The 17,152-nt window shown below is 36.4% G+C and overlaps 1 protein-coding gene across 5 annotated transcripts in view; it reads right to left on the minus strand.

Annotated features, from left to right (window-relative positions):
- LOC127977336 (golgin subfamily A member 4) overlaps positions 1-17,152 on the minus strand; it is a 77,274-nt gene that overhangs the window by 50,825 nt on the left and 9,297 nt on the right. For 4 of the 5 annotated variants that reach the window (XM_052582204.1, XM_052582206.1, XM_052582203.1 and 1 more), the window contains exons 5-8: positions 14,779-14,894; positions 14,562-14,691; positions 8,136-8,248; positions 7,696-7,846 (exon numbers count right to left, since the gene is read on the minus strand). In XM_052582204.1, coding sequence (XP_052438164.1) covers positions 7,696-7,846; positions 8,136-8,248; positions 14,562-14,691; positions 14,779-14,894 — 510 coding nt within the window. The remainder of the gene's footprint in view (positions 1-7,695; positions 7,847-8,135; positions 8,249-14,561; positions 14,692-14,778; positions 14,895-17,152) is intronic. The other variant, XM_052582205.1, reaches the window with a different exon arrangement.

Consider the following 17,152-nt stretch of genomic DNA (forward strand, 5'->3'; position numbering starts at 1 on the left):
TCCAGCTGGTCAGACATCTCAGCAAGGCTAAGAAAATACTAACTCCAGCTCAATCCTCCACCCTTTGCAAACATGAGACTACTTCAGACTGGACTACAGACATCCTGTTCTGTGAAATTCCAGCATGTGCATTCGAAAACAAATCAGGGGACTGGAATAAGCACCACAAAACGTTAATTCTGTGAATCATTTTTGTGTTTATTTTGCTTTTGATGCTTGTCCTGCAAGCAAGACCAACAACCACCACTGCCTAGTTTAAGCTTTCTGGCAGAGACAGTCAGTTGTCTATGTATAGCCACTTAAATTGCAGTTGTAAATGGATTTTTTTTAACATTAATTATTCAATTAATCTTCATAAATTAAATACCATTTGAGAGCTTAAAAGCTAAAGATTCATCTCCTGAAGACTTTCGATTAGTAAATTATTGTGGAAACAGTACTTCAAAAAGTGATATTTGAACAATGGGGGCGTCGTGGCCTAGTGGTTAGAGGTTCGAGACTCGGGTCGGCAATACGACTGAGGTGCCCTTGAGCAAGGCACTGAACCCCCGAACTGCTCCCCGGGCATAAATGGCTGCCCACTGCTCCGGGTTTGTGTTCACTGCTGTGTGTGTGCACTTTGGATGGGTTAAATGCAGAGCACACATTCTGAGTATGGGTCACCATACTTGGCTGAATGTCACGTCACTTTCACTTTTTCACAAGAGAGATTGTTTTAGCATTCTGGTTTGCAATCAGGTAATTTCAGGCTGCTAAAAGTTATCAGTCCAAGAATCCAGTACAAAAATGCATTCAAACTGTCAATTCAAAACAGTGGAGAGTCGAAAGAGTCGTACAGTATATGTGAGTCTGCTATTAATGATTCAAACAAATAAACCACATACAGTACCCTCAATATGTATTGGAACAGTAAAGACAAAATTGTTCTGTTTGCTGTTGAGTCAAGAAATCTGTAAATATGATTAAAAGATTCAATTGAAACAAAACTACAGAATGTCACGTTTTAATATTGGGTGATTCAACACAAAGATGTTTTACCAGCTAAGAAGATCAGCACTTTTATACTTTCATCTCCCAATCTGATGTGAGCAAAAGTATTGGAACAGTTGCCTCACAGGTCTTTCTAAGTGTTCAGCTGTGTTCTGTTGCATTAATTCTTCAGATATTAAAAGCTGGAAATGGATCTTATCAGTTATATCCATTGCTTCTGCATTCTAATTCTTGTATTCAATGATGGCTTACACAAACCAGGATGAAGATGAGGAAAGCGATTCTGAAAAGAAAAAGCAAGCAATTTGGATGCTAAAAGAAAAGAGGAAGTCAATTAGAACTATAGGAAAAAAAGGGCATGGAGAAATCAAGAGTTCGGAAACTACCAGCGACATCAGCAACCAATGACAACATGATCGTCTGAGAAAAATAACAGTAGTTGTTGACAGACAAATCAAAAAAGCTGTGAAAATGACCCTTAAATATATGTCTGTAAAATCACCAACAACCTCCAGAAAGCTGTGGTGATGCTCTGTCAATCTACAGTCCACATGAGAATGACACAGAATTATAGAATCTACACAGCAAAATGCAAACCTCTGATCAGCACCAAAAATAGAAAGGCAAGATTCTTCAGTAGAGTTTTGGAACGAAGTTGACGGACAAAGATTAACCTTTACCTAAGTGATTGGACAGCAGAAGTGTGGAGAAAAAAGGGAACTGCAAATGATCCTAAGCTTACAACCTCATCTGTAAAGATTGGTGGAGGTGGTGTCATGGCATGGGGATGCATTGATGTCTCTAGAACAGGACCTCTTAATTTTAATAATGACTTAATGTATGATGGCAGTAGCAGAATGAATTTGGAAGGGGGTACAAAATCATCTTGGCTACCAATATTTTATAAAAATGCCACCAAATTAATTAGAAAGCACTTCAGAATGGATCAGGAAAATGACCCAAAACACCCTGACAGTTCAGTCAAGGACTTTATTGCCCAAATCAATCTCCAGATTTAAATCTGATTGAACGTTAAATTTCACCATCTGAAGAGGTGACTAAAGACAGAAACTCCCCAAACAAGCAACATAAGACCAGGAGTCTGACGACGACTATGGGTTACAGACTCTGCAAGGGATCTGCAACTAAATATTAGCTTTTAATCTTTTACATCTGCCTTAAATTCAACTGTTCCAATGCTTATGCCCACATCAAATATGGGGATGAACTCTAAAAGTGCTGTCCTTTTTATTTGGTAAAACATGTATGGTGTCGAAAGACCTAATAATAAAATGTGACATTCTGTAGTTTTGTCTCATATTCATCAACATAAACATCAACATTAATAAAAGAATGGGGAAAAAAAAGGATAGAAATGTAACACAATGGAAAATAATAAAAAAGGACTAAAAGTATACAGAAAGGGCAAAGTCAAAAGACTAAATATGAGAGCAACATTGTTCCTGAATTAACCACAATTAGATTTTTTTTTTAAGGTGGCTAATGTCGGGGGCTAATCTGGCAGAGCATTCCATAATTTTGCCCCTTTCACTGAAACAGCAACCTGGGCAAATTATGTTCTACGAAAAGGGATGTAACAATTGACTTTAGAAGCAAATGTGCTTTTTTTTTTTTGCTGTCTTGTTATTATTTTGCAGAGTGTTTTTTTTTATTATTGATACTGGCCAAAGAGGTGTGTTTTGGGGGAGTCTACAATGTTTAATGGTGTTATGTACATACGAGAATCAGACTGAATAATTGCTGAGTTTGATTTATGTTTTTCATGCATATTTTGCTATGTTTAGTAATTATGAATGTATCCCTACAATAGTTATAGGCAGTCAAGTGAGGGTTGCTGGATTCATGGTATTTTGGCATCACCACATTCTATCATTGGTTATTATATGTACATTTGTAGTCTCCCAGCATCTTTTTAGGAAAGACACCTAAATTTACCTTAGAAAAAAGTTTTTATAAAATTCTAAGATCATTCTAAATATGAAACCATAATATTCATTTTAACTGGCCTCTCAAATCTAAGCATTATTTTTTTCCTTGAATGAAAAAAATATAATATTAATAACAATATTAATAATAATAATATATATATATATATATATATATAATAAGTCATTTTTGGTAGTTTATGTGTAAAAAGATTTTAGGTTTTTAAACCAACAGACAACAAGAGGACACAAAAGAAATCTAAAGAAAACCACACTGATCACCACTGAGTCTGACTTTTACTGTACAGACAACAAAAAAAGTTTCAAATATTTTCCACATGTTATCATCATTTATGTTCCCCCCTTGTTGTTCAATAAGGGTTAAATTTTTTCATAACGAGAACATTAATGAGTAAATGATTACAGAATTTTACGGTGTGAATTTTACTTCATAATTCTGAGGTGTGATAATGTTGGACATAAGAAAAAAAAAAAAAACTAAATCCCCATGTAGACAGCTGACAAAGGTCTGTTTTATAGCAGAGACTTGGCCAGTGATTTTGTTAAAGGGAGGAAAAGGGCAGAAAAGGGAGGATAAAGCCACAGATAAAGGACAGGACCCCATGAGCCAGCCTCGTCTGTGCTGCCAGAATTTCCTTAGGAGAGGATGAAGAGTTCCAGAAAACTACTGACAGCACAGACGGGAGCAAACAATGGAGGCGATGAAACCTGCATGCACAAAACTGATGGGAAACTGTTCTCAGTGGCTGCACCCATCATGCAGAGCAGCAGCAGAGGCGGAGATGGAGAGGAGGAGGGTCTCAGGGCCAACAGGTGGGAGAGAAGTGTTACAAAACAAATGTAATCAAAAAACAAACCAAACATTTTGAAAGTAAAGCTCGTTTCACACTAGAGGCATATGAGGCACTTTTTCAGCACCCATGTGAATAGATTAGAGCATCCACAATGTGCACTAAAATGGCATGACAGTGCGCATCGCTTCCGCTCTGCAAATATGCAGCTTCTGTGCTGCTTCATCTCTGCTTACACATCCAGTGTGAAACAGGCATAAGAAACCCAAATATCTCAGTCATTTTTTTTTTTTTCAAAAGTGATTAACATCATTTACAATTCATAACAAGGATAACAGAACCTGACAATAACGAATAAATAAGCATTGTACGTATCCAAACTGAAAAAGAGTGACAAAAAACAGATAACTAGAGAAAACATTAAAATGTATATGAACATGGGTGTGTGTAATATGTATATGAAATCATGGTCACAAAGTTTGGCTCGCTTATAAGACACAATAAGGGGCTGTCCAGATAAAATGTATTCTTCTATTTTATGTTCAACATTTCTAAATCTTGTTCTATGTACCAGTGTTGGATGAAGTACACAAATCAAGTACTCCTTTTCAATTTTACTTGAGCAAAGGTACAAAATTAGTTGATTTGAAGTAATTTTAAAACTACTGATCAATGAATGTTAATTTTGTATATACACTACTATATATAAAATTTACAATTTACACTACTGTAAAAACATATGGGGCAAATGTAACTAGGGATGTCAATTTTTGATCATTTTGATCAGGGGGTTTAGTTTAAATAAAAGGCTAGTAGCAGGATTATAAAATTAATAGATGTTATTATGATCATTTGATAAAATAAAGAGAGCACGCTGTATGTTTGAGATCATTTTAACTGTTTTCCGGTATGAAGACTGCTGAACCCGCCTCTTGAAATGGTTTTGTTGTGCTCGTTGTTGTATTTGAAAACACAATTGCAATGTTTTCAGTTGACATAATGGCGTTTAAAATAAAATTATCCCAAACGTAACTGGTGCATGTAATTTTTTTATACCAACAATATACTATAGGCGTACTACTTAGAGGTGATTTTTCAAAGTTGATGTGCTGTTGCGATGTGCACATGCCTTGCATTTCAGCCTGGCAAAAGGAACCTATGCTTCTCCTCATTTTTTTAATTTAGACCAATCAATTAGTGATGAAAAAATTGCTATGCTGGAGGAAACAACACGAGACTGTGTTGTTAAGAGCGGCTCTGTTTAGTGTCCTGCCAGCAGTAGCAGCAAAGAGCGTGTCACCCATCAGTGCAGCTGAAGAGTTTTGCGTTCAAAAGCACGCAATAGGCTTAAGCTTGCAGAAAAACCCCAGCAAATGCAATTAGCCTACCATGAACATGGGGAAATAGTAAGGATATATTTATTTATTTACTATGGAGATGGAGCGGAATTTCCTTATATGGGTCCTAAGGACACTTCTGCCGAAAGAGCGCACGCTCCCGTATAGCAGAGCACTGAGAGGCTGAGCACAGACTCATTGATCAGAGCGAGAGCGTTGCGAAATGTCACAGAAGTGTGTTTTTGGTTGCCAGGGCAAGACAACCCTGCACAGATTACCAAAAAAAAAAAAAAAAAAACAGCATTAAGGGACCAGGGAATGGAGTTTATTTTAACAGAGCATCGACGGAGTTGTGCAAGTGTTTTTGTTTGTTCCCTGCATTTCGAAGATGCTTGTTTTACAAACAAAGCCCAGTTTGACGCTGGATTTGCACATAATTTATTTCTTAAGGATAATGCAGTCCCAACGAAAAAGGGTCACGATCGTGTGTTGGAACCGCAGGTGGTGAGTAAAACTGCTTCAAATATCTCTGTGTTGTTCACTTAGCTATCGGCGCGTATGCACATCTAGTAAACAACATGCGATGTTGTCATCAAACTGCACTTTCCACATAAAAAAAAAAGACGACAAAGTGGAACTTAGTCATTTTCCAAAACTGCTAAGCAAATATATACAGTTTTAGTACATACCACATAGAGACGTCGTTTGCTGATGCTGCTCTTGTTAAATTTCAGCCTCTGGATCTGTGTCACAGCTTCCAGACGCTCTCAACGCAAAAGCCTACTCGCGCTCGTGATTCTTTAGCTCCGCCCACACGTCACGCCTCCAGCCTGTCGTGTTTTTCCGGGAAAAATCGGTACAGACTATTTCTCTTATGAATATAATAAAACTAAAGACTTTTGGAGTTATGAAGGATGCAGTACTACTCTATAGGTACTCAAGATTAACAGGATATTGAGTGAAAATGAGCATTTCACCCCCCCTTTAACCTTTTGTTGATATTGTGAACACAAGTACAAGTAGACCCTTTACTGTTCCGAATGATGCATTACTCTTACCAAAAATGAGCAACTGAAACTGAAAAACAAGTGATTGTGCTTGCGCCTTCATGCAAAGCGAGCTTTAGGTTCACTCTCCGCACAAACTTGGATATAGTGCACATTTATTATAACACTGTTATATGTTTTTAGTAGGTATATCTAGATTTTATTTTAGGCAAGTCATGGTGATTTGATAAGGCTAAACTGGATTTTTTGGAGTAAAAAATACTCCAAATGTTTTTTCTAAATTAACTTGATAATAATAATAATAATAATAATAATAATAATAACAACAAAACAATTTTGCCATTACATACAAAACTAAACTATTTTAATAGCTGAAGTGAAGTATAAGCAGTTTGGGGGGGTGTGGGTCGGGACGGTTATTTTGATAAGCTGTCAGACAAGGGCCAAGCTAGGGCCTAAATTTGAGGTCAGTGCAGGGCTCACTAAATTTACAGTGCTCCCACACAGCTGAGGTCTTCTGCACTTTTTTCTCTTCTAGATTAACTGAATCATGAGGTTCACTCATGGGCAATTTATATTCAAGCGCGAATGAGAACCATTTTGCTGGGATGCCAGGTGTTCAAAAAAAAAAAAAAAAGGAAAGAATCTTGAATCTCAAAACTGAAAATCGAATGCCAATCCACCAAACGAATATTCAAATAATCAAATATTCTGGTCCAGCCCTAGGTATTTGTAAACTGATTTAACAGGTTCACCGAAAAGAATCGTGTCATTCACAAATCAGACACTGCTATCTAGACTTGGAGCCAGTGGTGATTTCTCCAGTTTAAAATAACGAGGAATGACGTGTTTTTATATTATGCTTTGGAATGTAGTGAAGTAAAAGTTTCTCAAAATAAAAATATGAAAAATGTACATAAGTACAGTAACAAAGTGAAATGACTTTGTTACTTTCCACCACTGCTTTGTACACATCTTTTTAAAACCTGACCGAGTGGAGTAATTGTGAACATTGCAAACAGATGGCTGCTTTCAAATGCTCATGTATGCTTTGTATGCGTACACTATAAAGAGCACTCAGGGTTATGGTATGCAGATGTGCATGGCTGCATGTGAGTGGTTAAATAAACTTGAATTAAAATATTTGTTTTATTCAAATCTTAAAATTGAGTTAATCTTACATTTCAAATTTAATTATATTGTATAAAAAGATATTAAACAAATATTTAACCCCTAGAATGTATTTAGTAAAAAAAAATAAAAAAAAAATAAGGACAAGTCGCATCATTATGAAACACATTGTAATTGAATCAATAACACGTGAACTGTAAACCAAATCGAATCATGAAGCCAGTGAAGACAACGTTTAATGCAGTGTTCAGCTCAAATAACACATTAAGACGATGCTTTAAGGTTTAAGTACCACAACATTAACATAGCTAGCACCAGTATACCCTGCAACACACATCCGTAAAGACATGCACTTCTATTTAAGTCACAGCTGATAGTCATGGTTTGTCTACCAAACAGCTGTTGATACTTTTCAGTAGAATTTATGAATTTTAAACATTTGTGAATAGGTGTATAGCATAAGCATCCTCACCCTCTCTCTCCTCCTCGTTGTGGCTCAATCTGAAGGCCATGACATTCTTCTCATGACTCTGATCTCGAACCCTTTCTGCCTCAGTCACCATGGTAATCATTTCTTGCCACTCCATCACCTGAACATCATCCATGCTGCCTGTCTCACTCACCTGTTATACATCAGCAGAACTAGTTAAATAATACAAATAATAAAAACTTTTAAAATGCCATTTGACCACTGAAGTCACATGAAGATTAAATTAAAAAAGGAGATAATGTTATTTACTGCTATATAAATAAAAACAACAAAACACAAATGGTTGTCCGTTTTGTTAAAACCAAAGTTTAAACTCTGATAAACACCCCTTCCCTGTGGTAATCACTTAAATGCACAAACTTGTGTAGTAAATTACTTTTTGCATTACATCAAAAATGCTAAACAAATAAATGTATAATTGCCTGTGATGCTGCTCTCTTGGTCACCTGTTCCAAGTCGGCCTGCATCTTCCTCTGCTGTTCTTTATATTCCATAAGCTGCTTCTGCAGTTCATCTATTGATGTCTCAAGAAAATCTTAACATAAGACAACATGCAATTAAGGGATATGCATACGTGCTTGGAAGTGTAAGTAATGATCAATCATCAAATCATTGATCCACACATGGCATGACTTCTAAGTGAATTAATAATTCTATACACAGAAACATCACTTTCAATTTTGGCTCATTTCATGTCAAATCAAACAAATTTTAGACTTTAACCCCTTAACTGTCACTCATATTTTTGAACATAGACCTTGTAGTGCACGATCCAAACTTAAATTTGTTTTATTCATGAATGAAAACATTTTGTAACATGATATTGATGTACCATTTACATGGTAATGCAATGTCTGATTTTAAAGTGAGTTTTAAAGGATGAATTTTGAGATTTTAAGTTTTCAGTTGATATATAATTTCTCATGATTTCTAAAATGTGATAGAGAAAAAGGCAACAAAGTCGTCTTGTTTCTTTAAAGGGGGGGTGAAATGCTCGTTTTCACTCAATATCCTGTTAATCTTGAGTACCTATAGAGTAGTACTGCATCCTTCATAACTCCAAAAAGTATTTAGTTTTATTATATTCATAAGAGAAAGATAGTCTTTACCGATTTTTCACGGAAAAACACGAGCGCCTGGAGGCGTGGCGTGTGGGCGGAGCTAAAGAGTCACGAGCGCGAGTAGGCTTATGCGTTGAGAGCGTTTGGAAGCTGTGACAGCTGTGAAGGCTGAAACTGAACGAGAAAAGCAGCAGCAACGACTCGCTCCGAGCGGGGCTCGACCCGGGTCTCCGATGGGAGGCGGACGCACTAACAAGGAGGCAGAGATATTTTAAGCAGTTTTACTCACCGCCTGTGGTTCCAACACACAATCGTGACCCTTTTTCGTTGGGATTGCATCATCCTTAAGAAATAAATGATACGCAAATCCGTCGTCAAACTGGGCTTTGTTTGTAAAACAAGCATTTTAGAAATGCAGGGAACAAACAAAAACACTTGCACAACTCCGTTGATGCTCTGTATAAAATAAACTCCATTCACTGGTCCCTTAATGCTGTTTCTCTTTTGGTAATCTGTGCAGGGTTGTCTTGCCCTGGCAACCAAAAACACACTCCTTTTGTGACATTTCGCGACGCTCTCGCACTGATCATCGAATGCCTGTTGTGCTCTCACTCAGTGCTCTGCTATAAGGGAGCGCGCGCTCTTCCGGCAGGCGTGCCCTCAGGACCCATATAAGGAAATTCCGCTCCATCTAACGTCACACAGAGCCATACTCAAAAAAAACTTTCCGAAACTTGTGACAAACCGGAAGGAGTATTTTTGGAATAGAAATACTCCTTCAAACGTACAACTTAATTTTTGAAACTTTGTCCATGTTTAGCATGGGAATCTAACTCTTCAACAGTGTAAAAAACTCAGTATGCATGAAATAGCATTTCACCCCCCCTTTAACAAAGGTCAAAATTCCTGTTATAATGTAGATTTGTGAGGGTGCACTCTTGTCATAAATTAATCTATTACTTTTCCTACATAATTTTTAACAAAAAACATTGATAAAATATATATTTGGGAGTCTTAGACCTTTCCAACGATATATAGTTTGTCAAGATTAGATTAGATTTAATTGTAATATAGTGAAGTAAATGTAGGCGTCCCACAGAGCGGACGGGTGACAGTTAACAGGTTAAATAGAAATGTGCTTTTAATTTTAAACTTGTATAAAAGGTCAGTGGTTCATTATTTTTATTGTGGAAATCATAACTATAGCAACCGCTCCTCCATTGCCGTGTTTTGCTAGAAAGCATAGCGATTAGCAAAATTGTCTTTTGAAAGGTGATGGTTAAGACATTTGTTAAAGAAATCCCTTGCCACTGGGCCCTGGTTCTTAAATAAACTGTTGTTTCATTATTTATTTTATTTTATTTTATTTTTTTTATTTAAAGGCTCTGCATAGTAGAATCAGAGGTATGGGGTTCTGAATGGCTCCATTAATAAAATGTTAAATTGTACAAATTTTCAGTGGTCAAAATATGTCACTCTGCATATACAGTAGCTGAACCATTTTGTCTTTGAAAGAGGAATGAAAGACAAATAACAGACTGAATAACAAATAATTTTGAAACTAGAAATGTATTTGTTTCACTCCATCAAATTATTATTATTTTTTTATGTTCCCACCATTTTATTATCTATAAATTAGAGTGGGCCGTTATCGGTGTTAACGTGCTGCGTTAACGCAAGACTCTTATCGTGCGATAAAAAAAATATCGCCGTTAATCTATTTTCTCAAAGTTGGGTTGGGAGCTGGGTCTATACTAAGCAAGCTATGATGACTTTCACCTTGATATTTATATAACCGACCGGCTGAGGCCAGCATAAAAAGATGCTCTGGACAGTTGACGGGCCACTGCTGCGCATTGTCACGAAAGCTTATTTTTTTAACATGTTTTTACGCCTTAAACATTAAAGCATCCAAACACAAGACGCGGAAAAGCTGAACGGAGTAGCTGGTTACTGGTGTTCGGTGCGCACGAGAGAGAGAGAGACGCATATCACGGACAGCGACACTGAACCGAGCTCTCTTCTGCGAAGAGAAAGGCATCTCAAAATACATGAACATCAAATTTGCTTATTTTTGCTCTTGTGCCGACAAATACATACAAAATATGTCAAAATATCCACCTTGGAAATTATGCTCGAAAAAGCTGTCATTTATTTCTTAAGTGAAAGTAAACAGTTGAGGGGAAAAATAGGATGTGTATTATATTGGATGCGTTCATCGTCTCTTAAAGTGACCGCGCCTAATTTAGCTACTGGCTGCTGTAATGTTAATCCAACAATGACACCTACAAACTTAAAAAAACTTAAACATTGGTGTGAAGCAGACGTAAGGTTGTTTACACCTTGTGCAATGTGGAATTAGTTTACAGCTTTTTCAAGCACTTGGTGATGCATTTGGGAAACAGGAGATGAGCCCCTTTTCTAATGCACCACCTTTCTTGATAAACCCCTTCTCAAAGACTTACTGTTTGTCAATTTTATTTGGGTAACACACATATTCTGAATGCCTTCGGCAGAATTCGAATGAGCCATTTTAATCTAGATTAATCTAGATTAATTTCAAGATCACACTGAGATTAATCTAGATTAAAAAAATTAATCTATGCCCACCACTACTATAAATCCATATCTAATGTTATTATTAGTAATGCATGTATGAATATGCTACTGTGCTTCACTGTAATACCCCTGGAAAATACTGTGGCACTGCTGGTGTTTTGAGACTTGGGCATTGCAATACTACTGTAGAACTGGCATACCATGCTACCATAATACACAACTGTGGTCAAGCCAGCCACATTTTGAAAATCATTTGCCAGAAGGACAGAGAGACATTTTTTTTCTGAGAATTTCCTTCAGTTGGTCATTAAGATTTTTTACTTTTTGTAACAGAATCTATAATGAATGAATATGGGAGATGCTTAAAAACTGTCCATCAGGCCAACAGTTTAAAAAAAAAAAGTGATGAAATGTATTCTATTATACTTGGTATTTTCAGTTGCTGGTCAATTATAAAACCCCTGATCAAATATAGTAGTGTCCAAAAATATGGCCAAAGGAGTATAAAACTACAAGTGCTGGTCATATACTTAGAATATCATCAAAAAGTTGATTTATTTCACTAATTCCATTCAAAAAGGGAAACTTGTATATTATATTCATTCATTACACACAGACTGATATATTTCAAATGTTTATTTCTTTTAATTTTGATGCTAATAACTGACAACTAAGGAAAAATTATTAGAATATTACCTAAGACCAATACAAAGAAAGGATCTTTAGAAATTTTGGCCAACTGCAAAGTATGAACATGAAAAGTATGAGCATCTACAGCACTCAATACATAGTTGGGGCTCCTTTTGCCTGAATTACTGCAGCAATGTGGCATGGCATGGAGTCGATCAGTCTGTGGCACTGCTCAGGTGTTATGAGAGCCCAGGCAGCTCTGATAGTGGCCTTCAGCTCTTCTGCATTGTTGGGTCTAGCATATCGCATCTTCCTCTTCATAATACCCCATAGATTTTCTATGGTTTTAAGGTCAGGCGAGTTTGCTGGCCAATTAAGAAAAGGGATACCATGGTCCTTAAACCAGGTACTGGTAGCTTTGGCATTGTGTCTGCATCTCCACAAAGTTGCATCTCCAATCTGCATCTCCATAAAGTTGGTCAGCAGCAGGAAGCGTAAAGTGTTCTTAAACTTCCTGGTATATGGCTGCACTGATCTTGGACCTCAGAAAACAAAGTGGACCAACACCAGCAGATGACATGGCACCCCAAAACATCACTGACTCTGGAAACTTTACACTGGACCTCAAGCAACGTGTATTGTGTGACTCTCCTCTCTTCCTCCAGACTGTGGGACCCTGATTTCCAAAGGAAATACTACATTTACTTTCATCAGAGAACATAACTTTGGAGCACTCAGCATTCCAGTCCTTTTTGAAGCAAGACGCTTCTGACGCTGTCTGTTGTTCAAGAGTGGCTTGACACAAGAAATGCGAGAGCTGAAACCCATGTCTTGCATTCGTCTGTGCGTAGTGGTTCTTGAAGAACTGACTCCAGTTGCAGTCCACTCTTTGTGAATCTCCCCCACATTTTTGAATGGGTTTTATTTCACAATCATCTCCAGGGTGTGGTTATCCCTATTGCTTGTACACTTTTTTTGTACCACATCTTTTCCTTCCCTTCGCCTCTCTATTAATGTGCTTGGACACAGAGCTCTGTGAACAGCCACCATCTTTTGCAAGGACCTTTTGTGTCATGCCCTCCTCGTGCAAAGTGTCAATGGTCGTCTTTTGGACAACTGTCAAGTCAGCAGTCTTGCCCATGATTGTGTAGCCTACAGAACTAGACAGAGAACATTTAAAGGCCTTTGCAGGTGCTTTGAGTGTGGCACCAGATGTCTTTAATATTGAACCTTTTCACAATATTCAAATTTTATCGGGATACTGAATTTGGGATTTTCTTTAGTTGTCAGTTATAATCTTCAAAGTTAAAAGAAATAAACATTTGAAATATATCAGTATGTGTGTGATGAATTAATATAATATACAAGTTTCACTTTTTGAATGGAATTAGTGAAATAAATCAACTTTTTGATGATATTCTAATTATATGACCAGCACCTGTAATGCATGTGCTCAATTGTTTCTTTTGTTGTAATGCAATGAAATATGACAAATTTTGGCATAAAATCAATCAATAAATAAAAGTAATGTGCATAACTTATTGAGCACTGCCCTGAAGAGACTGCTGTAATTGAAAGCAAGGGACAACCAACAATACATTAATTACTGATTATATTCGTAAAATAAACTCAAATGTTATACGCTTTTTTCCTAAATTATTTAATAATAAATTAAAAATAATAATAAAGTTAAATACCTTAACCAAGTTAGTGTTTTCTTCTAGGGATGCACGATATTATTGGACCGATATCGGAATCGGCTGATAATGTCTTTAAAATGCAAATATCGGGATAACTCGGAATATTATCCCAGTTATTTTGCCGATAAGAGGAATACACTTACTCACATGTGCTTATGGTGAGCTAGCAATTAGATAGTCAACAGTTTTGCTCATTCTTGAAGCAAAGTTTTGCCTGAAAGGTGGATTAGATTCACGGAGAGATTAGGTTTAAACTTAGAAAGCAGGCACAGAATGAGCATTTGGTGTATGATAGAGTAAACAGTAGCACATGCAGTGACAGCAGCAGCAGCCTCCCCCAGGTTTTAATGCCCGTTTGGTAAGGAGTTTTAATTCCGCAGGGGGCGCTGTTGGCCTATTTCTAATAAAATGATGAGAAAATCAATATCAAGTAAAATACATAAATAACATTTAGACTGTGCTTCTGATTAAATATAGCGGTGATTGATGTCATTAAATGCAGCAATTGATATATAGTTTATTTACAGTTATTTTCAAAGCTTCAATATACTGTCATTACAAAAAAAAAACTTCATTATTGTTTAATTCTTACAAATGAGTTCTTGTTAAAAACGAACCAAAATTGCCACACAGGTGAGACTTGGTTTCATTCCCAAACAAAAGGAAATATATATCGGCTATAGGCCAAAATTAGCTAAAAAAAAATATATCAGCATATCGGATATAGGCAAACATCCAATATCACGCATCCCTACTTCTTACAATGTATTTTAATTGTGTAGGTTCATTAAAAGCAAACATTGAGAAATATCATCTCCAGACATCAATTTGGGCTATTACTGCATCTGTCGAGTCCTTGAATAGAAAAAAATAACTAACAGGCTCGAATTCTTCATACCATTTTTTGCCTTCATATCTTCATACAGCTCCAGTTTGCTGAGCATTTCCTCTCTCTCCTCTTGCAACTCAGTAATGCGACTATGTAGGGACGTAACATTCGGGGACATGTCGAGACTGAATACTCCAGACTGAAGTCAAAAATGGAATGCAGTTAGATTAATTTAAGTGGATATTCAACTGTGCAAATCTAATGCAAAGAAATATATACTTTTTACCTTAACTTTTTTGAGTTCCTCCTCGATCTGCCTGATCCTAGATTTGGACCATGCTTTCATTTTTAAAAACTTTGCTTCTGCTTTACTGGCCTCTGCTTCTTTCAGCTTCACTTGGGCTAAATTGGACAGAACAAAACAGCTATTAACAATATAAAAAAATAATAAAACAAAGCCACTGAGAAGGAAGGACCCAGAGTTAAAAAACGCAATGACAGGACACAGAATATCTTTAACTGAAAATAATAAACACCCTTTTACTATCATGTAGGCATATTATAAGGTTTCTGCTACATCTGTAAAACATGACATATGTGACCCTGGACCACAAAACCAGTCATAAGTAGCACGGGTATATTTGTAGCAATAGCCAAAAATACATTGTATGGGTAAAGATGAAAAAAATAAATATTTTATGCCAAAAATCATTAGGATATTAAAGAGAAATTTCACCCCAAAATGAACATTTTATGTTTATCTGCTTACCCCCAGGCCATCCAAGATTTAGGTGAATTTGTTTCTTCAGTAGAAGAAATAAGATTCTTTAACTCAAACCATTGCAGTCTATCAGTCTCATAATGTAAGTGGAGAAGAATCACGGTTAAAACATACAATAAAACAAAAAATAAACAAACAAAACTAAATTAAACCCTGCAGCTCGAGGCTATACATTGATGTGTAAAGACACAAAACAGTCTGTGCAAGAAACTGAACAGTACCAAGTTTTACCTCTGATTCATGCAATGTACAGAGGTGTCAAGTAACGAAGTACAAATACTTCGTTACTAGGGATGCACGATATTGGATTTTGGCCGATATTCGATATGCCGATATTTTCAAAATAATTTTGGCCGATTCCGATACCGATATCGATATATATACAAATATATACTGATATATTAAACTTTAATTTTACTGAAGAGAAATCCATGTATCTCTTCTGTACTGATTCTACCATAAATGTATTATTTTACAAATGTAGACAGACATTCACATCTGAAAAACAGGTCAATTATTTCACTTGGAGAATATCGGTTTGGCTCATCAGCAGAAATATTCATATCGGCCGATACCGATGTTGTGCCGATATTATCGTGCATCCCTATTCGTTACTGTACTTAAGTAGAAATTTGGAGTATCTATACTTTACTCGAGTAATTATTTTTCAGCCGACTTTTTACTTCTACTCCTTACATTTTCACGCAAGTATCTGTACTTTCTACTCCTTACATTTTAAAAATAGCTTCGTTACTGCTATTTCATTTCGGCTTGTTTTCATTCTGCCTTGTCATCATTCAAAAAAAAAAAAAAAAAAACTATCCAGCTAAACTATCCTAACTAAATTGCGCCATTCGGATGGAGTGAATTTGATTGTGGTTGGATGAGAAGTATAAACGGATACCATTCCGACACCCTATTGGTTTGTACGCGATCCATCGCACCTGCACAGGACACAGATCACATCACACTCCAGCAAGGACAAAGCCAGTGTTGGGTTCGTTTATCAAAAAATATATTTCTTAAAAGTAAGGTTGGGTATGGAACCAGTATCCAATCGCCTCAGAGTCAGTCTGCTTAAATTTAATATGAAACCGGCGTCAGACCGGTCTCCTCCCCGTCTTTCAGCGCGCTCTTCAATCCGCAGACCATGGCGGAGCAGCGCGAGCTCAAACAGAGACAGAGGACACAAGGTGTGTGTTCATCGATAGATTGTTAGAATATCTGTATTTGTGCAGTTCTTTGTCATAAATACAGTTTACAAAAGGACACGAAGAAGCAGTCGCTTTCTCATCTTCTGTAAAGTTTTCGATTGTCACCGCTCATCACAGCCGTTTCCTCCAGCGAAAATCTAGCCCTTAACACATATGAACGAACACATACTTTAATTACACTTATTTAAATATACTTAATTTAATCATTACATTAATCATTACATTAATCATTACATACTTTATACATACACTAGCTACTGTGCAAAAGTCTTAGGCACGTTAATATTTTCACTTAAAAGAATGGTGTTCAGCCAGTTATTTATATATTTTGCTGTAGTGTGTCAGTAGAAATTATCAGTTTACATTTCCAAACATTCATTTTGCCGTTGTCAGACTGCTGGTGCATTCAAAATCGCACTAGATTATTATAAAAATTAATGGCAAACTGATATTACTCTACTGACACACTACAGCAAAAGATATAAATAACTGGCTTAAACCCCTTTTTTGGGGTGAAAATAATTTTTTTTTCTTTTCCATAAGACTTTTGCACAGTACTGTATTTTAAAAACGACATTGTTGCTACTTTATAAAGAATGAGCATACAGTAATTCACAGAACTGATTAAAGACAGTGAAAGACAGAACTCATCTTAACTAAATATC

The sequence above is a fragment of the Carassius gibelio genome, chromosome B18 (assembly GCF_023724105.1).
Source record: "Carassius gibelio isolate Cgi1373 ecotype wild population from Czech Republic chromosome B18, carGib1.2-hapl.c, whole genome shotgun sequence".
In the NCBI taxonomy this organism is placed as follows: Eukaryota; Metazoa; Chordata; class Actinopteri; order Cypriniformes; family Cyprinidae; genus Carassius; species Carassius gibelio.